Source organism: Camelus bactrianus, chromosome 13 (assembly GCF_048773025.1).
Source record: "Camelus bactrianus isolate YW-2024 breed Bactrian camel chromosome 13, ASM4877302v1, whole genome shotgun sequence".
NCBI classification, from domain to species: domain Eukaryota; kingdom Metazoa; phylum Chordata; class Mammalia; order Artiodactyla; family Camelidae; genus Camelus; species Camelus bactrianus.
In genome coordinates this window covers 29,745,807-29,773,075 of record NC_133551.1, presented here as the reverse complement: position 1 = coordinate 29,773,075, position 27,269 = coordinate 29,745,807, and the positions used below count along the sequence as shown (strand labels likewise).

The following is a 27,269-nucleotide window of genomic DNA, read 5'->3' as shown; positions in this document are numbered from 1 at the left end:
CAGTGCAAAGGCTTTGGAGTTTGACAAATCCCAGCTCTGTAATTTAACGATCGTCTTGAGCATGCTACTCAATGATTCTTTCCTTATCTTAAAAAAAAAAATGGAGTTAATACCCCCTTATCATAGGGTCATTGAACAGATTAAATGAGATAATATTCATCAGTCAGCTGACAGTTCCTACCTAGTACATAGTATAGTCAATAAACAATCCATTTCTATTCTTATTTTTCTGTGACTAGGGATTGAGATAGGCCAAGAAACATAAATGCTTTTTCTCCAACACTACGCTAACCCTCATGCGTTCTACCTTTATCCTGATGAATTGCCACTGACTGCGGTGAGCACCCCTCCACGGACATGCGCCAGGCCGAGTGCTTAAAGACGCCATCTTATTTCTACGTCCAACGATTGCCCACTCCGGGAAGGTCTATTCAGAGTCCGGTTTTGTTTGCTTTGGGTTGGAGGAGGGGCTCTGAGGTTAGAAGGGGGATAGTTACTAAGGAGGAGGGGCCTATTAGTTACGTCAGGTAGGTCTCCTACCCCAAACAGCCTCCATTTCAAATCTTAAACTTTAAGGACTGGAGAGAGTGGTGTTGAGGAAAATGTTAAGGAAAGGGAAAGTTTCTAATGCACAGGAGATAAACCTATAAGAAATTCAAGGGGTCTTCTTCAATATCTGAAAATCTAAATTCTCTAAATCTATAAAGAAAGAACAACTCTCCCTGGAAAGGAACGACTCGATAAAACCGACTGTGTGCCCATATCTGGTAAATGTGAGCTTTCAATAAATTATCCCCATCACCAGCCATCGGTGACTCCGAGGCGGGTGGGGGAAAGCAGCGTCAGGAGTCGGGGAAGGGAAGGAGTTGGTTTGCTCTCTGTGTGCCTCGTATTTCTTGTCCTTGGAACCAGCCGCACTTCCCACCCCTGCCCCTGACATCGTCGGGTGTAAAAAAGGAACTGGTGATGGCTCTCAGGACTGCATCTTGGGTCCCCGATGCCCCCCTCGCAATAGGATGAATCCGTTCCCCTCCAGCTCGCGGCCACCCCGGGGCAGAGTGGGCTCAGGGCGGCCCCCTCTGGGCAGTGACGATGAGATCCTTCACATCCGTAGGCGGCCCTGAGGACCACGCAACTACTTTGTCCGTCTGGGGAGGGCCAAAGACTCTGTTTGAGGAGGTCACCTTGGAGACGCACCGCGGAGTCCAGAGGGAGAGCGCGGGCGGTCGCCGGCAGAGGGAAGCCTGGGAGGCGGGAGCCTGGACTAGCCTGCGGTCTGGGAGGCCCCCGCCGCGCCGCGCCGCGCCCGCGGCTGCAGCCCTGCCGCAGGTAAGTGCGGCCTCTCCACAGCGCACGGGGAGCAGAAGCAGACGAGAGAGAAAGAAGGCAAAAGGCAAATTGGCGAGGGTCAAGGGGGCTGAGGAGGGAGGGCCCTGTGTCAAAAATGGCCTGCTTGCCGTGGCCACGATCTCTCTCTCTGATACCTTACCTCTCCCTCCAACAAATAAGAACTAGCTCCAGATTTGGGAACTGAAAGCGGGTCCTGGCCTTTGGCCCCCTGCCCGCCTGCGTGTCTGGGCTTTAGAGAGATGTCCCGTGCAGAGCCAGCCAGCCTTGTCAGGTCCTGGAGCAGCATGAGTTCTGAGCAGTCTGCTTGAGGTCGCCCTGGCGACACTGGCGGCCGCACCCCCTCCGGACCTCTAGGTCCAAATTCTAGACTGCGGGGCAGTTTTGGAAACAGGTGAGCAGATCGAGGTCTGTCTGTGTCATTTTAAGATAGGAACCAGAATGACTCACTTAAACAGGCTCACTTTGTCTTGTCAACACATATACGCATTCACATGGACACACTCACATACACAGACACGTACACACACTGACACACTCATACACACTGACACACTCATACACACAAGCACACATTCAGTATACAGACACATCACACACAAAGGCACACACTCAGGTACACAGATAATCACTCATACACACAGGTGCAGACACAGATGCTCACACAGGCATTCAGGCACACAATTACATTAATGTACACAGACATTCTCACTCAAACCACAGCTTCTCACACTCATGGGGACACACTCATGCTCATACAAGCACGTGCTCACAGAGAGAGGCTCACACAGAGGTGCTCACATTCCTGCACACACTATCACACGCGGGTACACAAACACACTCCCCACACTGCCGCTCCTCCTAACACACGGAACTTCTGCTATATTTGTGTGCCCTTTGCCTCTGTCTGCCCTGACAATGATCACACTGCGGTTTTAGATTTTGTACTCAACTGTCAGCTCCTTGAAGGCAAGGACTTCAGGACTTCAGGTTTTAGTTCTGTTTTAGTGTCTAGCACAGTGTCTCCTGGTTAGGGCTCTCAGATTTACAGACTATAAAATGATTTAAATGAATGTCTAAATGTGTATGTAGGCAGTAGGGCAGTAGAGTTACAGTCTGAGTTCTGGGAGGTCCACTCCTCCTTCCCGCTTTTTAACAAGCACTTGTGAGAGGATGTAGATTTTCCAATAAATCACTTCCTTTAAAGTTCTGTTTGCTCTTTACAAAGTAAATCACTATTGCTTGAAAAAAAAAACCCTTTGGAAAAGACAGTTCATTTTAATTTTTAAAGTACTGGCAACAACAATTAGCAAACTTTTATTTTAAGATTAAATTTGGGGGACAATAAAACATATTGCTTTCTGGTGTGGAATAATTTCTTTCTTCTAAATATGGCTATCTTTTCTCAGTGAATTTTACCTCTTTGGCAGTTAAGTTATTTTTGCTGCAACTTAATATCTGCTTCTGTGAATTGTGTGCTACTGCATAAATAAAAGTTATCAGAGTTAACATATGTCCAGTTATACTGACCAGAAGAACTACATATACTAAAAATCACTCTTAAGGAAACCCTACTTCTCAATTCAAAAATGGGGGTGGGGGAAGTATCTGAGTACTTTATTTAGAATGAATCTCTGTGTTACACTAACTAAAATGTTTTCAGATCTTCTGTTCGATATTTTATGAAAGTTTTCTCCCATAGGTTATGACGATGTCCGACATGGCTAGAGACAGAATGGCTCATTCACTGAAGAAGAGGACCAGTGTGTCTTCACTAAGTAGTCACGACTTCCGGCGGAAGGGACCTCATGGGCGCGCCAAAGAGTGAGTAACTGAATGTCTACTAAACTCGATTCTTGAATTAACACGTTCATAATATTTATTGGGGGGGAAAAACGCATTTCCTCTGAGACATAAGAAAGGAAGAAAAATGGGCAAGTACAAGGCTGAGGTCACGTTTCAGGGCCATATTTTTAAAAAAGAAAGAATGGTAACTAGATTTATTGTGATGATCATTTTAAAATGTATAGAAATATTGAATCACTGTGTTGTGCACCAGGAAAAAGAAGAAAAGAGAAAAGGGGCAAGGAAACTTAAGTGATAAGTTGATCACAGCATTTTGTACTATTTCAGAGAATGCCCCCCAAAATCATCTACTCAAAAGAAATGCCATGTGCAACGTAGACCAGCTACTTCTTACATTGTCTCCCGAATTCTTCTCCTCAATATTATACAATTACATTGTTTTTGCACTTTTGTAATCATTATGTACAATTTTCATGCATTTAGCGTTATTTTAAACACATTTTGTAATGTATTTGCATAGTCTTTGTCCATATCCTTTTAAATGGCTGCATAATATTTTGTCAGTTTATGATTCCAGGTGAGCTAGTCATTCCCCAATTATTGAGCGTTTTAAGTTTGTTTCCACTTTTTAAATGTTTCAACTATATAAGAAGTCTCTGCTTGTTTTCTTCCCAGAAGTATAATTTGTGGGTTAGATGATAATAAGTATGTTTTTTGAGCTCTTGCTACATATTGAATTTGCTCTCCTAAAAAAAAGATGAATAAATTTTTAACACTTTCATGGCATTTTTTTCGACTGCCACTGGGAAGAAAACCAAACAAATTACCCAATGCAGAGGTCAATTCACTTATGTAATAAGCTTTCCTTTTTAATAGTTTCCACAGGATTGAAGGATGTAGCATATTAATCCCCAGGGTTGGGAAGTAGGAGCTGGTGGGTCCTACAGAACAGAGACCAGAAGAGCTGAAATACATTTACAATAGAATTCTGAAACCATCTCATTCCACTCTCAGAGTGTATTAATGCGCTTATTTCAAAATACCACTTTTCAGCCCTGGGCATTTGTGGATTACAAGTATAATCGCTCTCTTTTCCAGATAGGAAATACAAAGGCATCTTAGTCCCAGTGTATGTCAGAAGTAAGGCTGAAAAGACTCATTAACCCCTGTAACTTTTGCTTCTGACTCTGTGCCATTTTGGCTGCTATTTCCAATATTTAAGTGTACAAGGTTTTTTTAAAAAAAAACATGATTTTAAAATAATTGTTAGCTTACATTCAACTTTTTTAAAGAAAGTGTTATTACAGTAATCTGACATAAATCCTGGTCCTGTGATTTACAAAGCACTGCTCTCATCCAAAAACCGAACTGTCATTCCTACTTGCAAAATTTTCATTTACTTCTTCCCTTTCAAAGCAAATTAGAAAGTCAGGTAGAATCAGAATGTGGCCCAGTTCGAAGAATTAAAGATCACTCTTATTTTATTGATAAAGCATAAATATAAATTAAAAGGTACCAAGAATAAAAAATAATTATAGCAACACAGTAGGAAAAAATTTTTACTGACAAATACAAACAAAATACAAAAAAGAAAAAAACTCACTAAGTGATAAGTGTTTTGATATATTTCAAAGTGAGAAGTTGGGACTCTCCAACAAAACATTCAGAATGGATCCTCTATTGATGCTTTTTTCCTTAAATAATAGCAAATGAGCAGCTTCCAAGCCCTTACAGTGCAGCCATTTAGGAGGCTGCCTCCCAACCCTAACTCCCACTTACCTTCTATTGTCTTCATTATCGCCTTGGACCAGAACATATGGGTGATTCTCCTTCATGAAATGGGGCTTCAACTAGTCAAAAACTTCTGACTCCTTAACAGCTCTCAAATGCAGGCATTGTTTTGAATTTGCAGGGGTTTTTTGGAAAAGCATGTACCTTTCATTTGAAAAGATTTTTCAAAACAGTGTTTTGAATAGACTAATTTCAATAGTATAAAGTATATCTTGAATTATATTGAGGACTCAATACATTATCTCATTTAATCTCTCCAGCATTAATCCTACTAGGTGGACGCCATTCTTACCATTTTACTATGAAATAACTGAGACCTGTAAGTCAAGTAACAATTGAAGGACTAGCATATAGTCTTAAACCATGAGTATGGAAAAAAGGGTCCACAGACTCTTGCTTACTTCTCTAGTACCATCTTCCCCACTCTCCTGCTTGCATCCTGCTTTCCCAGCTTCCATGTTTACAATCCCTCAATGCTCCAGCCATTGACTCGGTTTGCTTTCCCATGGGGTACCCTTGTCTGGAATGCTCTTCTTACACTCTGGCTTCCTTCCTTTCCTCCTTTAGAATTTAGCTCTATCTCCACCTCTCTAGGAAGCTCTCTATAACTGTTTCCAAAACAGGTACATCTTGCCTGATGCACAGCAAGCCAAAATGCTAAGACACTGACATTTGCAGCAAAGAGAAGGTTCATTCGCAAGGCTGTCAAGTGAGGAGACAGGGGAACAAATCTCAAATCTGCCTCTCCAAAGGCAAGGGGCTCTAGTGTTTATGAAATAAAGGATAAAGAAGCAGGGCAGTCTGAGGCATAGAGAGCGTGGGGAGGGTGGGGAAAGGGATGGGAAAAGGTGCAATAATCATCATTCTGCAAACGTTTTGCTGTTTCACTTACATACCCCTTGGAGGACATGCAAGTCTTAAAATGACCTTGCTTAGTGAAGGCAGGTGAAATGGATTCAACCCATGGTTTTGTAACTACCCAACTACAGCCACTTCCCCCCTCAGTTGGGTCGGATGCTCTTCCTTTCTGCATCCTACTATGTTTGGCTATTTTCTTGTCTCTCTCTCTCTCATTAGATTGGGGACTTACTGGCCTTCAGAGTAGTAAACACACTGATAAGGAGGGCAAAGAAGAGTAGGAGGTAGACCTACTTGGAAAGCCGTTTCTTGGGTGTGGTCTAAGATCAGCATAAGTTCAGCCCCCAGTCTTGGTTTCTAAATCTGTTGTCTTCTCCAGTAGTAACTGATGCTTATCGCTGATTCCTGGGCATAAAGGATACCTGAAGTGCCTTCTGAATTATGAGAGGAAGACTGAATTTATATTCAATATAATTACTGTTAACTGTTTTTAGGCTTGGGTCTTTTATTTAAATTATGTTCTCATTGTGATATAATTTTTAGGCTTTATTCTTTTTTTTTTCCCGCTTTTAACATTTTTTATTGATTTATAATCATTTTACAATGTTGTGTCAAATTCCAGTGTAGGCTTTATTCTTAAAATAAAAAAGAAGCATTTTAAGCTGATTCTCACTATCCCAACATTGTAAACTGTTAGCATGTTGGCATATTTCTTCCTCTATCTACCTAGTTGTCATCACACTTCATCTGTAATTGTGAATTTTGTTTGTTTTCCACTTAGATAATTGACAGTAGTAAGGATGGTAAGCTAACATTTATTGAGCCCTCACTAGGACCTCACTTAAGTTTCACAGAAGCTCTGTATTGGTGGTTGGCAAACCATGGCCCAAGAGCCAAGTCCGACCTGCCACCTGTATTTGTATAAAGGTTTCTACATGTTTGGAAAAAAAATCAAAAGGAGAATAATACTTTTTGTCTCATGGAAATTATAAGAAACTCAAACTTGAGTATGTGTAAATAAGGTTTTATTGGAACACATGCAGGCTTGCCCAGGTGTGTACTGTCTCTGGTTGCTTTCACACTATAATGGCAGAGTTGCGTAGTTGTGATAGAAATGCAGGTCCTGCGAAGCCAAAAATATCTACCTGGCCTTTTCCTCGTTTTGGTAAGTCCTATTACCATCGAAATCCTAAAAGATCCTAATACACAGAAAATCTAAAAATATATAATACGGCGTTTAAATACATATATTCAGATGTTTTGACAGCTTAAAAAACACTTTCTGACTGCGGAGAGACTGCCCCTCCCAGGTCTAGCCAATTATTCAAGATAGCCAAGGTCTCAGCAGGGAGCATGCCTTTGATATGTCAACTGACCAACCCAGACCTCGCCCTCTTCTCTCTGGCGCCCCTCCTCCTGCCACATCCCGGGAGGCAGTAATGTCTGCCCTAATCATCCCAGTGCCAGGTACCAAACCACTAGGGACCTCTCCTATGCTTAGAGGCTGCTGAAATTATTCAGACTAGCCAGCCCTGACCTGTTCCCTTGCACAGCTTTGCCTTTCCCTGGGAAGCCCCAGTAGAGGCTCCAGCCCTGGTGCTCCCGCGCTCCTGTCCTCCGCCTCTTGACCACTCAGGGGTTCTTCCACGTGGTCCTGTGTGGCATGTCGTGTCTCTTGTCTCGAGGACCTGTGAATATTATAAATTATGTTTTCCCGAATCCCTCCCCTGACTCCTTTTGTGGTCTCACCTATCTCATAAAAAAATACAGAACAAATTCTTAACAAATATATGGATTTTGACTTAAGTAAATAGTATTACACTATAAATCTTATTTTGGTTTGACATTTTTATTTTTTAAATTTACTCATGTAACTATGGATATTTAGCTTTTCGCTTCTTACTGCTGCGGAGGAGTCCTTTAGTATACATCTGTCACTGATGTTCCTATCCATTCCCCCTGGGATGAACACCTAGAGTGGCTTTCACTCCCAGGCAAGGTGTGCAGCACCATGTGCAACATCTCTGTACATAACCCTTCACTGGCATCTTGGTGAAAGCTGCCCTGGGAATGTGACCCCAGGTAAAGGCATTCCCGTTCAAGGAGATCTGAATTCATGGAGAAATAATACGTGGGTGAAGCTGCTTAACACAGTAACATATCTATGTTTCTCAGATTAATCTAGAAATTTAATATAGCTCAATCAAAATCCATTTGCACTCTGAGAAATTCAACAAACTATTTTCTAAATTTTATAAATAAGGAAAGAATTTTGCATAACTAAGTTAACTTTGAAGAGTGAGCATAGAGGAGGAATTTACCCTATTAGATATTAAGATATATTACAAAGTTGTAGTACGTAAAAATGATAATAAATGCAGCAATAAACAAATAGGTGCAGGAGTAGACAAACAGGCCAATGGAACACATAGAAACTTCTGAAGCAGACCCATGAATATGTAGAACATAACATATGAGCAAGGGAAATGATGGATTTCTTTTGATAGATTATGTTGAGTGAAAACTTGTTTTGTTATATGAAGGAAAATGAAGCTGGAATCTTACACCATTTGCATGGTAGACTCCAGATGGAAGACTGAAATGTGGAAAGATACCAAGTTAATAGAAGAAAGTATAGAATATCTTTGGGTTCTGTGGGAGGGGAGGATTTCTTAAGATCCCCAAATGAAAAACTAAAACCATAAAGGAAAAAAAAAAAAACCTTTGATATATACAACTGCAATAAAACTTAGCATTTCTTTTCAACAGAAAACACAATAGACACAGTTTTTAGGCCAGTAAAAGTTATATATATATTTTTAAATCATGCACAGTAACAATTTTTAAAGAAGGAAAACAATATTTAAATATTCAAAGAGATAAACAGCAACTTACAGAAGCAAAGCCCAAATGGCAAAGCAGAATATGAAGAGATGCTTAAACTCACTTGGAATGAGAAAAATGCAAATTAAAGCAAGATACCATATTGCACCCATCTGAATGGCAAAACATAAGAAGGGAGAATAATACCAAATGTTGGCAAGGCTAGTAAGAATAAAAAATTGTATAGGCATTCAGCAAAGAAATCTAACCGTATTTAGAAAAAACAGGAATATACGTGTCCTATTACCCCCATATATTGAGGAAACTGAGGTTTGATGTCGTAAAGTGACTTGTCAAGAGTTTCACAACTGCCAAATGACAGAGCAAATCACCTCTGGTTCTCTGACCTAGAATTTAGGGACATGTGAAAGCACTTGTATTTGATGTGGGCTAAGCTGTGTCCCCCACCACCCCTACCCAGTTTCTGAGTTGAAGTCCTCATTCCCAGTACCTCAGAATGTGACTCCACTTGGAAACAGGGTCTTTAAAGAGGTGATTAAGTTTAGAAGAGTTCATTAAGGTGGATTCTAATCCAATATGGCTGGTGTTCTCATAAGAAAGGGAAATTTGGACACAGACATAGATGTGAAAAGACACAGGAGGAGAAAACCGTCTACCAGCCAAGGAGACTGGCCTGGAGCAGATCCTTCCCTCGCAGCTCTCAGAAGGAACCAACACAGCCAACACCTTGATCTCAGACTTCCAGACTCCAGAACTGTGAGACAGCTAAGTTTTGTTGTTTAAACCACCCGGTCTGTGGTACCTTGTTATGGCCGCCCTAGCAAACTAAGGCAGGGTTTGAACTGCACAGGGCCACGTATACGTCGCTTCATTCCAATAGTAAATGCTATGGTACTTCGCAGTCTGTGACTGGAGCTGCGGATGTGGAATCGAGGATACCGAGGAAAGGCAACCACAGATACGGAGGGCCAACTGTAACCCATACTGGATTTTCAACGATGAGGCGGGTCCTTTGAGTTGCTCCTGACCTTTGAGTTGTTCAAGGGTCAACTGTCTATCTAAAGGAGTGACTGGAGCAGCACCAGCTTAGTCAGGGGGTCAAACAGTGTCTCAGAGGCCCGCTTTGCACCAGCTGGCTGGGGTCAAGATCCTTGAGCACTTTCAAGCTGCTGATCTTGCATAAGTTCTTAAGCCTCCTTACCTCAGTTTCTGCTTCTATAAAATAAGATAAAAATAACAGTTGTCTTTCCGGGTGTGATGAGAATTTATTAAAATAACACCTCAAAGTGCCTAGAATGGTTCTTGGCACATCTAAGTAGAAAGCAAGTATTTTTATTATTTATTCTTATTCTTATTCTTATTCTTATTCTTATTCTTATTCTTATTCTTATTCTTATTCTTATTATTATTATTACAACATAGAACTTTGGCATCAAACTAGACCTGAGTTTGAAACCCTGATCTTCTGTTAACTAAACACTATTTAATATTCTTTGAGTCAGGGCCGTAGGTATAGCTTGATAGTAGAGTGTGTGCCTAGCATGCATGAGGTCCTGGGTTCAATCCTCAGTACCTCCGCTGAAAAAATAAATAAATAAACCTAATTACCTCCCCCCTAAAAACAAATATTGAGCCTTGAAATATAATCTGTAAAATGAGAATAATAATGACTTCTTCATCATAGTGTCATTTCTTTTATTCATTGGACATATTTTTGTTGCCTGGGTCGTGGGCATTGTCTTTGGTGCTAAAGACACAGGGGTGGACAAAACACACTGTCCCTGAATTTGTGGAATTGCTCTTGTCAAGACCATAGTGACTTTCACATTGCTGATCCAGGGATCAATCCTCAGTCCTCGCCTTTCTTGACCTCCCCACAACATCTGACACTGTCCACCACTCCTTTCTCCTGGAAACACTTTCTTCATTGGCCGCCAAGACACATTCTCCTGTTTTCCTTTACCCGACTGGTCCTTCCTTCTCAGTCTTCTTCACTGGTACCTCCTCTTCTCCCCAACTTCTTAATGTAAAAGTGCCTCAGGGAGCAGTCCTTTGTCCTCTTCTTTTCTTGTTCTACGCTTGTCCCCTTGGGAATCTCCTCAGTCTAGTGACTGAGACTTGATGTTATGCCCCCAAATTTATATCTCTAGCCCACACGTCTCTCCCAAACCCCAGACATATATCTGACTGACTATTGACCTTTCCATTCAGTACCTAGGAGACATCTCAAATCCAACGTGTTCATAACTTAACTCTTTATCTAACCCCCCTCCTTCCCAGTCATCAGGAGATCCCATTGGATTAATTTTTAAAACATATCCAGGACCCAACTACTTACCACTGCCTCCCACTGCTACCATCTCAATCGAGGTCACAGTATTAGTCAGCTCGAGCTGCCATAACAAAATACCGCAGACTGGCTGGCTTCAACAATAGGAATTTCTTTTCTCACAGTCCTGGAGGATGGAGGTCTGAAGTCAGGGTACCAGCTGGGTTAGGTTCTGGTGAGGGCCCACTTCCTGACTTGCAGACGGCTGCCTTTTCACTGTGTCTTCACATGAAGGAGAGAACCCTGGTATCTCTTCCTCTTTTATAAGGACCCTAGTTCTTTCAGCTCAGGGCTCCACCGTTATGACTTCATTTAGCCTTAATCATCTCCTTAAAGGCCCTATCACCACTAGAGCCACATGGGGGGTTAAGGCGTCAACATATGAATTTTGCGGGGAGACAGTTCAGTTCATAGCAGTTGCTGTCATCTCTCACCTGGATTACTCTAAAAGCTGTCTAACTGGGCTCCCTGTTTTTACACATGTGGCGGGCAGTCTATTCTCAGCGTAACTTTCTTTTTTTTTCTGTGCACTCTGAAATATCTCCACTGGGAGGCAGCACATGACTTTGGGAACAGATAGGGAAAAAAAAAAAAAGAGGGGCATACTTAAATGATACCATTCAAAATACGGTAGTTCCAGGCATGTCACAGTTACAAATCAAAGAAAGAGGTGATATTCTGACCTTCCTAATCTACTCCATTAATGGCTCCAAAGCCGGTTATGCATTCAAATATTATTTGCAGCTTCAAAACATTTAAGTAGTAATGGCAGTGATAATGTCTGGAAATGAATTCTTAATAATTCTTAATTGGTGTGATATTATGGCCGGTGAGATTTAATTGAAATCATTGTTTCTATCTCCAACCGTCGTAAGACATGCTTTGTGTTTATTCTCTGTAATTCAAGGACTGGTCAGCACAAAAATTTGGAAAATGTTTTCAGAAAAATTGAATTTCATGAAAAAAAAATTCCAACTGTTTAGCTAATTTTTTTTGCCCTTTCTTCCTGCATAATCAGAACACAGGCTGTTGGGTTAGTGTGGGACATTTCCGGTGTCAATCAGGTACGATATAGGCTTACTTATGTCATTGTGGAGCAATTTCAGGCAGCTGTTTCCACATCCAGTCTAATTTCAAGCCTGTCCTGAGCAGTAGTACATATGATTCCAAGTATTAACTGAAATTTACACAGGCTACAAATTGTTACTTTTCTCTCCAAAATAATATTAGTTGATTTTTTTCGGTGTTTTCACCAGCAGTTTACACCAGATTTTCAGTTTTCCTGCTTTTACTTTTAATCTACCTTCCTTCCTAAACCTTTACAACTTGGAATCTTGCCAGGTGAAATCTTTTTCCTCCATAAATGCCAACAAGCTGATGAAAGTCATAGACAGCACGAATATATTTCATGTTTTAAAAAATCAACTACAGCATTCCATTGCAGTGAGATCATGTATCTAGAAGGATTATTATTATAAACTAGGGGAGGCTTGGTCATAGACAACTGAAACTCATCCACTTGTAATGTTGTGAAATATACCCAGTAAATTTATTGTACTGTATATAAAGCACTGGTAATTAAAATTATAAATTTGCTCTTTGAAGCATCTCACATTTCTATCTTTAAAAATTTCAGAGGGCTTGGGTAAAGCTGTTTATCAATAGAAAACATGTACAAGTTTTTCTAAGTCGGTATTCTGAACTGATGTTGGTAATTGAAAGCATTTTTAATATTTTATGCCTTCTGTCTTTTTAAAAGGAATAAATATCTTATTTTTTCTGTTCAGCTTATTCTTCTTTTTTCTCTCTCCCTTTTTCCAAACCATCTCATTCTCACATGGAACTATCAGATATCAGTTTCAAAAAATACCATAAATAGGGTTTTTTAAAAAGTATAAATTTCTTGTAATTTTCCATGAAGTCTTGGTTGATACATGGTCAGCTTCCAAAGCCCAGAAAACAATAGACCAACCAAGTATTTTCCTTCTGCGTGATAAGGGATGCCAGGTTTCCAGCAAAATATCTGAAATCTCACCCCCCAAACCCTGTCTCTTCCACAAAATTAATTCTGAGTTTTGTGCTCTGTTCCTTGCAGCATCCCACTTCCAAATCTGTGACAGTTATATCTAATGCTTATTATAATAATGTCTAAAAAAAAGCAAAAATGGTGACACAAAAAACCAGAAATATATTTTCTCTTACATAAAAGAAAGACTGGAGGGAAGCAGTTCTGGGACCTAGTCTTCTGTCTTTCCAATCTGTAATCCATAAGTTGTCTCAAGACCCAAGATAGCTGCTGAGCTCTTGCCATTATATCTACACTCCAGTCATAAGCAGACCCTTATTGGTTGAATTAGTTGGTTGAATTAATCCTCTCAGAATTTTCTCCCCTAATTTAATTGGCTTATAAGCCACATGGCCCCAATAGCACCAAAGAATCCAAGAATTTGCTTTTAATTTGGAGAGAAATATTCCTACAAGCTTTGGATTCTGCTACCAAAGAGGAAGAGAATAACATTGGAAAGCAAACTGCAGTCCCTGCCATGGGGGTCATTATAATTTTCTTTATAATGGTTCAATATTGAAAACAACCTAAATGGCCTAGAGAATAAATGGTTAAATAAAATGAAGTATGTTCACATGCTAAATATTATCTTGATATTTAATATGGAGGTAGGTGACTATTTATTGACATAGAAAGTTATCTACTATACATTTCTGAGTGGGAAAAATCCAGCATCTATAATGATCCCATATGTAAAATCACATCTGAAAACTTTTTTTTAATATTAAGATTGGTTAGACAATCACTGGGGTTGATAATTTTTTTGTGTAATTTTACTTTGTTCTTTATACTTTCCTGTGTTTTGAACTGTTTATAATGAGCACACACTGTTTACAGATTACTGTAGAAATAAAATGGCACTGAATGAAATCATCTTCAGTAATTTTTTGTCCTTTTAAAAAATTTTTTAATTTTTATTTTAAAATTTATTTCATTTTATTTGGGGGGGGTAGTTAGGTTTACTTATTTGTATAAGTTTTAGAGGAGGTGCTGGGGATTGAACCCAGGACCTTGTGTATGCTAAGCATGTCCTTACTGCTTGAGCTATACCCTTCCTTCCCCTATCCTCAGTATTTCAAAAAAAGTCACTTCCTATTTGCACATCAATCCTCAGCCAGTGGGATTTTTAATCTGCCCTGATAACACTAATTTCATACTGATAATACTATAAACTGTACTGAATATCATTATTTTAGTAACATAGTAATAACAAAGCAATAGTGAGGACTGTTTGTAAAAACCCTTGTTTGCTTTTTTTGTCTTAGACTTCTAATTCCTGCTAATTTGAGTTTTGTACCAACTTTATTTCTCTTTCTGTGAGTTTTTAATACGGTGTTCAGTAGAAAAGAAATGAGGTTTTATTTTTGTGCAAGTTTTAACTGCAGCAATTAATTATTTCAGATAGTCATTGCCCCTGTTTTCATTCTATCAGATATGATCATATGTGAGACTTTGTAACTGAGAGGTAAGTAGGATATTTGAAATCTAAGTCTGCCTTTCCTATGTGTATGATGTTAAGCCCTTTGCCTGGTTCCCTACATCACTGAAATGGGCAGAACAATGACTCTTCTACTTACTTGAAAAGGTCTTGTAAAGGTAAAATGAGATAATTGATGGAGAATGTTTTGCAGAATAAAAAGTGGCATATACAATATTGGGGCAGGCTGGCTTATCTTAGAATCAAGGGGCTTATGTGACACTGAGTTTTCTAAGCAGAAGCTATCCTCTTTGGCACTGCCCACAACACCTGCAGCCAATGTGGCTAAACAGGTTGGTGGTTACTTCAAAGGGCAGCAGAAAACTGAGGAAAGCAGGTGTTACAAGAATGAAGACTAGATCACTAATCCAGAAATCCATCTTGGAAAAGCAACCATAATGTCTTGCATCACTTGCTTGAGCTGAGTGAGTTAACCTTAATTTATTGTATATATTATATTGTCTTAAAAGATGTTTTAAAATATAGTATCCATGATTCTCTTAAAATATCTATTTGCAAGAAGCTCACCAATTCCAGACAGCCCAGAACTAAGCATTTAAAACTCCTTGCAGAGAGAAGAAAAGAAATCTCAAAAGATAAAGAACAAGTATCTCATTTTCATTTAATTAAAGCAAAAATATAGCCTGCTTATTAAAGTAGTCACTCTGAAAACACATACACACACTATTATAGCATCTCCTTTGAAATGACATCTGTCTTAACCTCCGTTTTCACAGGTGGAGAGAATTGGGGCTAGAGATCTGAGACTGCCGTTAGTGACACTTGAATCTCTGATTAAGTTGAATAAGTAGTGCTGGAGGGACTTTGGGGGTTACCCTTCGCTTGGGTCTCCTGTTCAGCACCTGGATAAGCTTATATTGCCTTGGTAACCAAGCCAAAACCCTTTCTTACTGTTGAAAAGAATGATTGATGCTTATTGATTTCGATAGTTTCGGTGAATTGCGGTTTCTCTCCTCACATAGATGAGTTTCTCGTTTTTCTTTTTTCTACTAAAGGGATTTTGTGAGGTATGTAAAATAGTAATCTCTTTACAACCCCCATGTATATATAGAGTTGTTTCCCAACATTTCAAGCTTCCTCATATAATCCCCAGGCCTTTTGTGAGTTTTGTCCACTTTGAGGAGAGCCTTTGTATTTGCAGTAGAGACGCAGTTGACAAAGGCTTTTGAAACATGTACAGCCGTCCCTTGGTATCCTCCGGGTATTGGTTCCAGGACCCCCGTGGACATCTAAATCTGTGGACGGCCAAGTCCCTTGTATTAAATGGCCAAGTGCAGTCGGTCCTCCATATCCAGGGTTCCTCATCAGCAAATTTACCCAACTGAAATCCGTGATTAGCTGAATCCACAGATGTGGAGAGCTAACTGTCCAAACTTTGTTACCCCACAGACAGAACAACCCATGAACACTCTGGTGATAAATGCCCCAGGCACTGGGCTTGGCTTCAACCGCTATATTGAGACCTGCTCCAAGTAACTTCTCTACTCCCGTAAAACTTCCATCTCTAAAATATTTTAGGCTTTATAAATATATCACTGGGATATTTACATGGGTCTTGCCTGAAATGTTTTCCAGAGTAAATGTAAAATTTTGTAACATTTTCGCTGAAAGCAATACTGCATTTTATTATTGTTATAATAACTATTGAAATTTGTTTTCTCCTTGCTTTTAGCTCTGTGAGTACAGTGTCTTACATGGATGACCCTAGCCAGCATGACGATGCCTCTCACCTTACAGTTCAGATGGAAAACACCTATCAAATGGGTGTGTGCCTTTATCACTCCCTCCTATCTGAACATTCTAATTTCATGAATGATATTTACTTAGAATAATATCTGATAACCTGGCATTATCATCAACGCTTGCACAACATAAGGGCTCTTAATTAACTGAGTGATTTGATACTGCTTTAATGTCTTCCTCTGCAAAATGGGACCACTATCCATTGCCTACTTTTCTTTATCAGTATTTCCTAAATACCAAGCAATTCACTGGGCAACACTGAGCTGCAGTGTGTATTACTGTCTGGAAGTTCTCTGTGTATTTCTAGGTTATCTTGTGGCGTTATTTTACATATACTTGACTTAAATGAAGGAGATATGCATTAAAGTTTTATTGAACAAAACAACCCAAGGTTGCTGATAGGTGGAGAAAAAAGCCTTCAAGGCAAAGGCAAATGATTCCTGGTCCCTTGTTGGCAGAGATGTTTATCCCTTCCCACAGAGATTTGGGGTCTTTGAAAACAAAAATCTTTGCACCTGCCCCTATACCCCAGGTGGAGTCCACAGTGACTATCTTTTCCCATTTATGTTTCCTCATAGACCTACTTGTTTTCTGTAAATGCCTACCTACCCACTATTATCTGGGTCTGTATGTAATTACTGCTGTATAGAAATTCCACAGAGACTTGCCAATGACCAGAGGAAGACTCCATGGGCCAGAGTGGTTTCATCTGTGGCTAGTTAACCTCAAGAAAATTATAGACCATTGGCACATCCCATTAGACCTTCTGGCCAGTTTTCTACACTAATCCCCGAGACTGCATGGATTATAAGACTCCACAATTAGTCTGTCTACTGGTATCTTCAGTGCCTGTGGTAGACAACGAATATTCCAGCCATCCGATGTCCATTTATATTCCTTCTGGTAACCATCCCCAGTTTCCTTTGGGGAAGCTCCACCATTGCCATCAGTACCACTTTCGGTCCATGGTGTTCTGCTGGATCTGACACTGGCTTCAGAGATGTAACAGTGGCTGATTCCGGGGTGGAATACCACACTTTGATTGGTCAAGGCCTTCAGAGTCTTTGAGGTTCAATTCGGAGAGTGTTGTTTGGGTGGTCGAAGATGCATATCACACCTTGAAACCTAAAAAGATGTAAGGGCTGAGATGGCTTCTGCCGTCTTGCACCCACAGGAAGCCTGAGGCCGAGGCCAGAATTCAGCTATGTACTCTTAGACTTTTCAGTTAGGCAAGCTAAGTGTGGGTCACGTTTTCTTCCCCTTAGAACTAAGATCTTAGCCATTCGGTGCCTGTGGCTTTGGACTCTGTGTGCTGGAAGGGTTTGAATCACATTTCCACAAGATAAAGGAGCTGAAATATGAAACCTTGTGTTTCTTCTTCATAAGGGTATATTTTCATAGCTCATTTCCTCAAACTAAATCGTCTAATCAGGTTTAGAAGTAATGAGTGTTGAAACAAGGTAGAAAAGTAATTTTGGAAATACTTTAAAGTATTTTCCATCTTTTCTTTCAAGAAGTCATTTGAATTGTTCTTTTATAATTAAAGTTTTTTTATACTTGACAATCCATTTTTTTGAGCATTCAACTAGCTATTTTGTTAATAATCAAACGTGTTTCCAATTCTACTTGTTTCTATTTATTTTGCATCTGAAAAGTATTCTGTGGGCCTTTGGTAAAGATTTTCTCATATCTACACAACACAATACTGACCAGGAGAGTGAGGGAAAAAAATCAATCACCAGTATTACTGGGCTTAATTTTTCACATTCTTTCCAGTAATATTTGCATCATCCAAACATGCCTTAAATGTTTAGCATGTTCGTCTTCCCTTTATCTGAGTAATTACAGCCACCAAGAATGAGATGAAACAAGAGTGAGTATAACCAATGGGGAAAAAAAGGGAATAGAAGGATGAAAATACGTTTCTTGTAATGAAACACCACTCCATACATCTTCAATTAATGACCGAAACATGAATACAGAAGAAAATATAGACTGTAGAATCCAATGTCTATGAATCTGAATTCTGGTTTTGCAAATTCCTAAATAAATTATTTTTGAGCAAGATATTCAACATCCTTGAATTTCAGTTCCTTCATCTGTACGTAGGGATAAAAGTCTACACAGCATAAGGATACCGTGAGAATTAAATAAAGTATTGTATTTAAATTGCCCCTGCATTCATTATTTAATTGCTTCTCAAAGTAATGGGCTCTAGGACTTCACTTAGATCACTAAGAAGAAAAGCCTTCTGTAACATCCAGTATAATTTCCTATTAAGTATGGAATGAGTTCTCCACGGGACTTCTTCTGGAGCAATGATATGAGCACCGCATCAGACAGGGACTACTGGTGGCCATCTTTGCTGCCATACAGAGACAGCTCAGCTGAGAATGAAGCCAAATGAATGAAAAATAGAATCTAAAGGTGGAGAGACATCATTTAAGCTCAACATCCATGAGATGATCAGGCCCTGTCATCAGATGCTTTGTTGGCCAGAGCCTGCCAGTCTCTCCGCACTGACTCTGCTCCACCCTCCAGGGTCCTACTTAACACCTTCGCCCATCTTGCTGCCTTCTCAGCAAGAGCAATCCGTGTTTTCACTCGGAATGCAGTAGCAACTATAATAGCAACAACACAAATAATAATAAATATCTAATGAGTGGCTTTTTTATGTGGCAGGCACTGTTCTGAGCATTTAAAATATTTCACCAATTTAATCCCAACCAAAAACAATATGTGGTAATTATTATTATCCCAATTTGGGGAAGCTAAGACACAGAAATATTAAATAACCTAATTTTTATCTATTCTCTCTTAAATCTATTTTTAGGGATAGTTTTTCCTTTCTTTAAATCTTGATCCTTCTTCAGGTTGTTGCTTTTTGCTTTCTGGAAGCATTTTTTCCTCCTAAAGAAAAAAGAAATCACTCTAAAAAAAGAATTAAAAAAGCTTAGGCATTCACATTAGTTGACTCTGCCGTCTTTGGGAGCTGGTTTTGGAAGTCCAGAGCTGAACATTAATGCTTTCTCTCTCTGCACCTCAGCATCCCAGCCTGAGTTAGGCAATGGATGATCTGGCTGTATAGGGCCAAGGACACAAAGAAGTTAACAAAAGAAAAGTTTACTACTAGATTTCAGAATTTTTTCAGAATAGAATCTGGTTACGAGATTTAAAAAGAAAAACTACGCAAAGTGCAAAAAGGATATTAGTGACAGTGAGCAGGGGCTGTTGGAAACCAGGACTCTGGTGCCACCAGGATTCTGTCTTTCTTTCCAGCACTAAACTGCCTGTGGGCTCCTCTCCCTGTGGCCTGGCTTCCTTCCCACTGTGAGAAACATGGTCTCCAGCAGTTCTTGAGGGGCGCATGTCATAACTTTTGCCCCTGGAAAGAGACTTTTTTCCCCCTTAGTTCCAGTTTAAAATGGAAAATCCCAAGGAAGGACTCTAAATGGCCTGGCTTGGGGCAAGTCCACCCAGGGCCAATCAACCATGACTTGGACTTGGGCTCAAAAGACGTGATGATAGATCGTAAAGAACAACATGGTTTGAGTAGGAAGAGGACCAGTTCCTTCCATCTGGGAGAGGCTGTTCCTGAATGACAGGGAGCTGTGCTAGGCGGACAAATATCTGCTCCGAAGGAATTGGCTGTTTTCTGAAAGGAACGATGCAGACAGTCACTATAATCCATGACTGAGTTAAGCTCCTTGTGGGTGAGAGAGGTCCAGTTAAGGTAAATACATTATGAATGCTTGGTAGGAAGGAGTGAAAAAGAGAGGTACCGATCTAAAGGACATAATCTATTTTAATTTTTTTCAAGCTGGTAGTATCATTTTAAAATTTCTTAAGTAAAAAGGTAGAAGCCACTCTTAAATTTAGCATCATTTTACTGGAGTATGCAAGTGGAAATCTTCTAGAAGAGCCATAGGACAGTGACACAGCAGATATGTGGGAGATTGCCTACGGAGGCTGGTGCCCTGTCTCTGACCCCATGACGCAGGAGCAATCGGAACCAACCCTCCAACTCTCCACAGGTTTATAACGTCTTGTCGCTCTCCTGTATGCAGAACAGAGATGCCTGCTTATTAAATACTGGGGTTAATTATCATGCTTGTTGTATCAGGTGCCTCTGTTCACATATAGACTGAGTCCAGATTCATTCCCCAGGTTGATTTAAATTTAATTGAACAATTTGTATTTAATCATCAAAACAAAAATACCATTCATTGAGCCCCAGGAGGCTGACCTAAATCAACCCTAGGAACAGGCTGTCACCTTCTTGTTAAGTTCAGCCATCGGGAAACTTCAGCGGGAAGTCAGACTGGGAGGGGAGGTTGAATCCCAGCCTGTGGGCTTATCTCAGGCTGTTTGCATCCATCAACAGAAGGACGGAAGATGCTCTCAAGGGAGCCCTCTCCACATGGCTCTTGTGCGATCTAGTAAGAGCTCCTTTCTCAGATCCTTCAAGCCTGGGGTTGGGATAAGTGACACCCTCACTTTCCCAAGCTGAGGGGTACTGCACATTCCTTCGTGATTTCCTACAGCCTGCTCAGACCTTCTTAAGGAGTCTATTAAATCCTCCTGGAATTGTCCTAACTTTAATGCGCCATATGTTTCCTTGGACCCTGATTGATACTGTCATTAAAAATAAGCACTTAAATATACTGATGACTATTAAAATAGAATTGGGTGTGATTTTTTATCTCATTCCTTCATATCAACTCAGCAAATAATGATCGAGTGTAACTTGTGCAGTCACAGCGAGATGGTGATTCCCAGGAGGTACAGGTAAGACGCCTGGGGCACAGGATAAGATCCATCTGAAGCTTTTGCTCTGAAAGTGGACTAAATGTGGTTTAAAATTCAAGCTCTCAAGTCAGATAAACCTGGGGGTACCTCCCAGCTCTGCCACCGTATGATTCTAGGCAAGTTACTCAAAATATTTAAACCTCTGTTTTCCCATCTGTGAAATGGGAAAAACAGTAAGATTCACCCCAGAGATTTATTGGGAGATTTTGCATAAAAGATAACGAATATAAAATACCACGGTGGCTGACAGGTAGAAAATGCCCAGTGAAAGTAGCTATTATCTGTACTATGGTTATTAGCTACAAAATGTTTGGTTCTACTCAAATTTGGAAATCAGACCTTAAACATATCTTATGCCTTTAGCATTGTGTTAGACCCTGGGGAGGATATAATCTGATACCGTTTACCATTGCAGGGGAGAAAGGCAGATATGCCTTAGCCATTTATTGGGTGGATTAGGAGCCAAGATAGCAGTGGTGACCCAGTGCATCGGGAGCATAGAGAAGAGAAGGATGAATTTTACCTTAAGAGAGGAGGAAAGCTTCCCGGAGAAGAAGACATTTGAGCTGACCTTGACACATGAGTGGATATTTCTCAGATGAACAGGATGGAGAAGGGTGTTGCATTTGAAAAGAAGAGCAAGAGGGGAGGGTAGAACTCAGTGGTAGAGTGCATGCTTAGTATGCACAAGGTCCTAGGTTCAATCTCCAGTACCTCCATTAAAATAGATAAGCCTAATTACCCCCAAAAAATAAATTAACTAATTAAAAAAAGAAGAAGAAGAGCAAATGTGCACAAGCATTCTCTAAAGGACAGGTGAAGTCCATGAGGCCGGAGCAGCGTTCATGTGGAGTGCTGTATTGGTGGGAGGAGAGGCTTGAGGTTAGACAGGAGCTGAACCTGGGACTTTGCTAAGGAAAACATGGTGGTTAGATCTGGGTGTCACAGCTCCACTTGTAGTGTGGGAGAGAGACTGGAGGGGGAGATGGAACAACTGGGGGCCAGTTAGAAAGATGTTGAGACTTTGCAGTAAGTCCTTAGTAGTGGGAACTGGGAAGGTGGATATTTCCAATGTCAAACCTCACGGGTGTTGAACACACCCTTCAGGCAGTCTGGTAAGTGGAGGAGTCCATTGTCCTCTCGTCCCCTGCCAGAGAATTTGACTAGAAACCTAATTAGGACCACTTGTTTCTTTAAATGGAGGCCACTCCGAAGATGAATTTTGTTTCATCTTCACTCTATGTTTCAAAACTCTATGATTTGCAATTACTTCTTTGAAAGAAATGTCATCTGTATTTTCAGGTCCTACCAAACGTTTTCCTGTGGCCATTGTCAATCGTATTCTGAAAGATGTGTTAACTAACTACCTACAAGAAGAGCAGTATGAAGCAGAGCTCTGTAGACAGTTGACTAAAACAATTTCTGAGGTATATGTATGATTTCCCAAAGTGTTAGCTATGACTAGAATATTTGCTGAAAGCACAACCCCCTACTTTTCGATAAAGGCGATGAATTTGCAGTCGCAGTAAAACTGCTTATTTATATTTTATGAAAACATTTATTAGGTCATATTCCATGTGTGCCTGTGTGTGTAAAAAGCCTTTGTCTAAAACAATTATTATGTGAGTCATTTGCATATATTCTTTTTAAAAATGTATAAAACTGCCCCATTTATTTTAAAAATTTATTGTAAAAGATACAATATTTTAACGATCATTTTCTCTTCCCCAAGGCAGCTAAGACCATGCCATCAAATACAAACATTATGGCCTTTAAATCTATTTAAATACATTTCTGTTTTTATCAGCTAAAGTGCTGGCACTCCACCAGGTTTTCTCGACTTTCTTTTTTATAACAAACTCTTTAATAAGCATTCATGATTAGTTAAATTACAGGAGACTCCAGATGTATGGCCCCTTAATTAGACATGAACAAGATGGTATCACTCCAGTGCCAACACTCTCTGAAGGGAAGCCATCCCAACATAGATTTTCGAAGAATGTAATAAATCCATTGAATTCTATTCTCTGGACTATAATTTTTCCATGTGCCTTAGAAAATGAAGATTTCTTACTGGTGCTATTATTTTGTCCCTAAATGTCCTAGCTTGTGAGGACAGCACTCGAAGGGAATCACAGCTAGCATTCTACAACAATTACTGAAAGTATCTACTATGCAGCATGCTATTTTCTTAAATCCACTACCTTTATGATGAAAATGAAGGCTCTTAACTTTCATTGTGACTAAGTGAGGACTTTTTTTTTTTCTTTTTATTTCTAGGTTATTAAAGCCCAGGTCAAGGACTTGATGGTTCCACGATATAAGCTAATTGCAGTGGTCCACATTGGACCACGGACTAGCCAGAGCATACTTATTGGAAGCAGATGCCTCTGGGATCCTAAAAATGATACCTTTTCATCCTACATTTTCAGAAATTCTTCTCTCTTTGCTCTTGCAAATGTCTATGCAGTTTACTTTGAATGACTGAAGACAAGAAATCTATTTCTTACTTTTTTAATCAAGAACTAGGCTGTATCTATGTACACAAAAGTTTCACTGCCCAGACATTTGAGGAAAAAAAAACAACACACATATTTCAAACAACTGGAAATTTGGGGACTCTTTCATATTCTCATAAGAAGTAGGGGAAAGAGGGTGGCACGGGAAAGAATCTTGTTTATCCAAAGAAGGAGTTAAATCTGAGTTCTGCCAAATTGTTTTTCATAAACATAGACTCATATTAAACATTTCTTTTGGTACTAATTATTTTAATACCTCTTTAATTGGAGAGTTAGAATCCCCTGCATTATTTTTTAATGAAGAGAAGTTATTTAAAAAAAAATCTAGCTATGTACCCTGACCAATAAAAGACAGTAGAATATTCAACCTGGTATACACAAATGATCAATGTTACTATGTCTCAGTGCTGCCTATAAAAGAAATACTGGATTTCATTTTGTACTTAATAAATTGAGCAGCATTCATTAACTGCAATTATTGTTACATGTACCTGACAGTTGAAACTGCTGAGATAGAATTAATGATTTCATAACAATTATCGTCGTCCCACAGGACTGCTGGCTAAAACTAGAAGCTCTTGTGGGTTGCCTGCACTTTACAGAACTGTGGGAGAACCAAATGTTAGCTCTTCAATAATGGAAACAATAAAGTGGACAAAGTCTTTTAGGGCACTGAAGTAGATGCTGTGATATTAAATATACATGATGCTTAATAGTAAGTGTATCTGTAACACATAAAATCAGGTATTGGAAAGAGACACTGCTTTTAAATATACACCGGCTGACGCACCTTTCAATAGCTTTTCCTCGGCTAACAGACTTTTACACAAAATATACAGCTGGCAGTTTAACAGATTAAACATGTGTATTTACTATTTTGTTCCTATGAATTTAATACCAAAGTGACCTCGTGTGGTTTTGAATGGATGGCACTAAAATTTACAGGGCTGCAGTAGCTTGTTATTCTGTGGGTTAATGTAGCTGGTACCATGGATCATTTATTTTTATGGAGGTTTCAGCCCTTTGTGTGCATGTAAAATGGGGCTGCGGCGTTGTTCTCGGGTGGTAAGTGGGCTGCCTACAGGACATTTGTTAAAGGTCAAAGACAAATTATACACATAAGGAGAAAATTAGCAACTCCTTAGTCCTAGGGAAAACTAATGTGTAATCCATATCAAAAAGAATTTAACAAATGGGAAAACGGTCAATGCTTTATAGTTTTAAAATGTATTGATGTCTTATTTTTCCCTTAAAATGACATGTATCTTTTGTAAAGTATGCTTTTTAAATCCCTTTTCTTCTCTTTGTTCTGGCATTTAAGGCAGCATTTCAAAATGAATTAGTCAGCTTTTATTATTTTTTCTGATAGTGGGCATATGTCTGTGAAATAATTTATCACAACCAATATTCGTCCGTCTCCTCATAGGCAGTTTTGAATCTGGGTTGCACAAGTACAGGATGTAAATGAGTTTCCTGTTTTCATTATACATTTGTGAACCTCTCCCCTCTTGGAACAATAACAGGGGAAATCATATAGCAATTTGGCATGAATAAATCACTATGAAGAAAAATTTTTTATTATGTAGAAAGTTCATTATAAAAGCAGCCTTATTTTTTTTAGAGTTAAAAAATCTCATCCATGAGATAATTTCTTACCATCTGTCCTAGGCTGTTAGGATTCAAAACCGTATAACAGGATGGCAGTTAAAAAAGCAAAAAAGGAAGCAGTTTGCCAGCATATTGTCATGTACTGTAATTCAGAGAGCTGATGAGTTCTAGCAACTCTGTAACAGCAGAAGAATACACAGCAAAAACTCCCTCATGGTGACTAGCTTGGAAGAATGCTGGTTATCAAAAAAGGCTCTGTGATGGGAAATTTTGACAGATGTGTTAGCTAACACCTATTGCAATGTATAAATGTATCAAGTTAACATGTACACTTTAAACCTAAGCAATGTTATGTCAATTATAATTCAATTTTAAAATAAACATTTTTTGAGATATCACCGCACACCTGTCAGAATGGCCATCATTAAAAAATCTACAAATGATAAAAGCTGGAGAGGATGTGGAGGAAAGGGAACCCTCCTACACTGTTGGTGGGAATGTAATTTGATCCAGCCACTATGGAAAACAGTATGGAGATTCCTTAAAAACTGAAAATAGACTTACCATATGATCCAGCAATCCTGCTCCAGGGTGTATATCTAGAGGAAACTCTAATTGGAAAAGATACATGCACCCCAATGTTCATAGCAGCACTATTTACAATAGCCAAGACATGGAAGTGCACTAGACATCCATTGACAGATGACTGGATAAAGAAGTTGTGATATATTTATACAATGGAATACTACTCAACCATTAAAAAGGGATTAATTAAGTAATGTCATTTTTAGTAGCATGGATGGACCCAGAGATCGTCATACTAAGTGAAGTTGGCCAGAAAGAAAGAAAAAAATACTATATGATATCACTTACATGTGGAATCTAAAAAAAAAGGACACAAATGGACTTATTTACAAAACAGAGACAAACTCACAGACATAGAGAACAAACGTATGGTTAACCAAGGGAAAAAAGGGGTGGGAAGGATAAATTGGGAGTTCTGGATTTGCATGTATAAGATAGATAAACAAGGTCCTACTGTATAGTACAGGAAACTGTATTCAATACCTTGTAATGGCCAATAGTGAAAAAGAATATAAAAAGGAATATATATGTATGTATAAATGAATTGCCATGCTGTACACCAGAAACTAACACATCATTGTAAAGCGACTGTTCTTCACTTAAAAAAAGGAAAATAAATAATAAACACTTTTTTAAAAAAGAAATGGCATTGTAAATTTGAAGGAATTGTCTTACCTTGAAACCCACTGAACTTTCCAGGTATTTTTTTCTTCTCTATAGACGTTTCCAAAGTGCCTTTCTTCCTCCCAGATCTGCCCTGCCACCCCTGCCTCAGAGCAACCTCCTTCCACTTACAGGTGCTTTTCAGCATTAAACAGGTCTCACCTTTTCTCAAAGTCCTTCTCCATGCATTTTTTTCCTCCCATTCTCTCTCCTCTTTCATCACTCTCATGGTTGAGCTTCTGATCCTTCTCTAGCTAATTTTTGAACACTAGTTTTGTTTCCCTTACTAGATTGAAAGCATCTTGAGTATGTGGACCATATAACCTAACAATGCCTAGCAATAAACTGTAAGACATCTTAACTTTCCAAGCAAGAATCACGTGCATTGGTTGCACTCTGCTACGTAACTACCAACCACAAAGGTCACAATGACACACAGGTCAGCCCTAGATGCACTAGGATCCTAGAGGGATGGTAAGCGCACAAGTGACCACAGTACAGGCTAAAAGGCCCGAATATCTTGATGCGATTAAGGGAATCGGGGAAGGCTTCATGAAGGAGCAATCACTTATCTAGACTGTGAAGGTGACAGGTAGAATTTCAGCAGACACAGGAGTTCTGAGTCCAGGAAGAAGTCTAGCCTGGATAGACACAGTGTTCATGAAGATAGTGGTGAGAACTAAGACTGGGATCCTGAATGTCTGAGTAAGAAAATGAAACTCGGACCATCAAAGGCTTTCCATGAGACTACAAGTGTGAACTGACTCTTTAAGAAGGGGAATCCGTCAGTAAAGAGCAGGAGAA

General features: G+C 39.5%; 1 protein-coding gene across 2 annotated transcripts; it reads left to right on the top strand.

Annotated features, from left to right (window-relative positions):
- The first annotated feature begins 777 nt into the window (after positions 1-777).
- DYNLT5 (dynein light chain Tctex-type family member 5) lies at positions 778-26,678 on the top strand. Of its 2 annotated transcripts, none has more exons than XM_045522974.2 (5): positions 778-1,329; positions 3,050-3,171; positions 16,211-16,302; positions 22,393-22,517; positions 23,371-26,676. In XM_045522974.2, the coding sequence occupies exons 1-5, from the start codon at positions 1,093-1,095 to the stop codon at positions 23,572-23,574; spliced, it is 780 nt and encodes a 259-aa protein (XP_045378930.1). In that variant the 5' UTR covers positions 778-1,092; the 3' UTR covers positions 23,575-26,676. The 2 variants fall into 2 exon arrangements, with proteins under 2 accessions (XP_045378930.1, XP_010961746.1); XM_010963444.3 differs by lacking the exon at positions 778-1,329 and adding an exon at positions 1,347-1,741 and having other exon boundaries at positions 23,371-26,678.
- Positions 26,679-27,269: the final 591 nt, after the last annotated feature.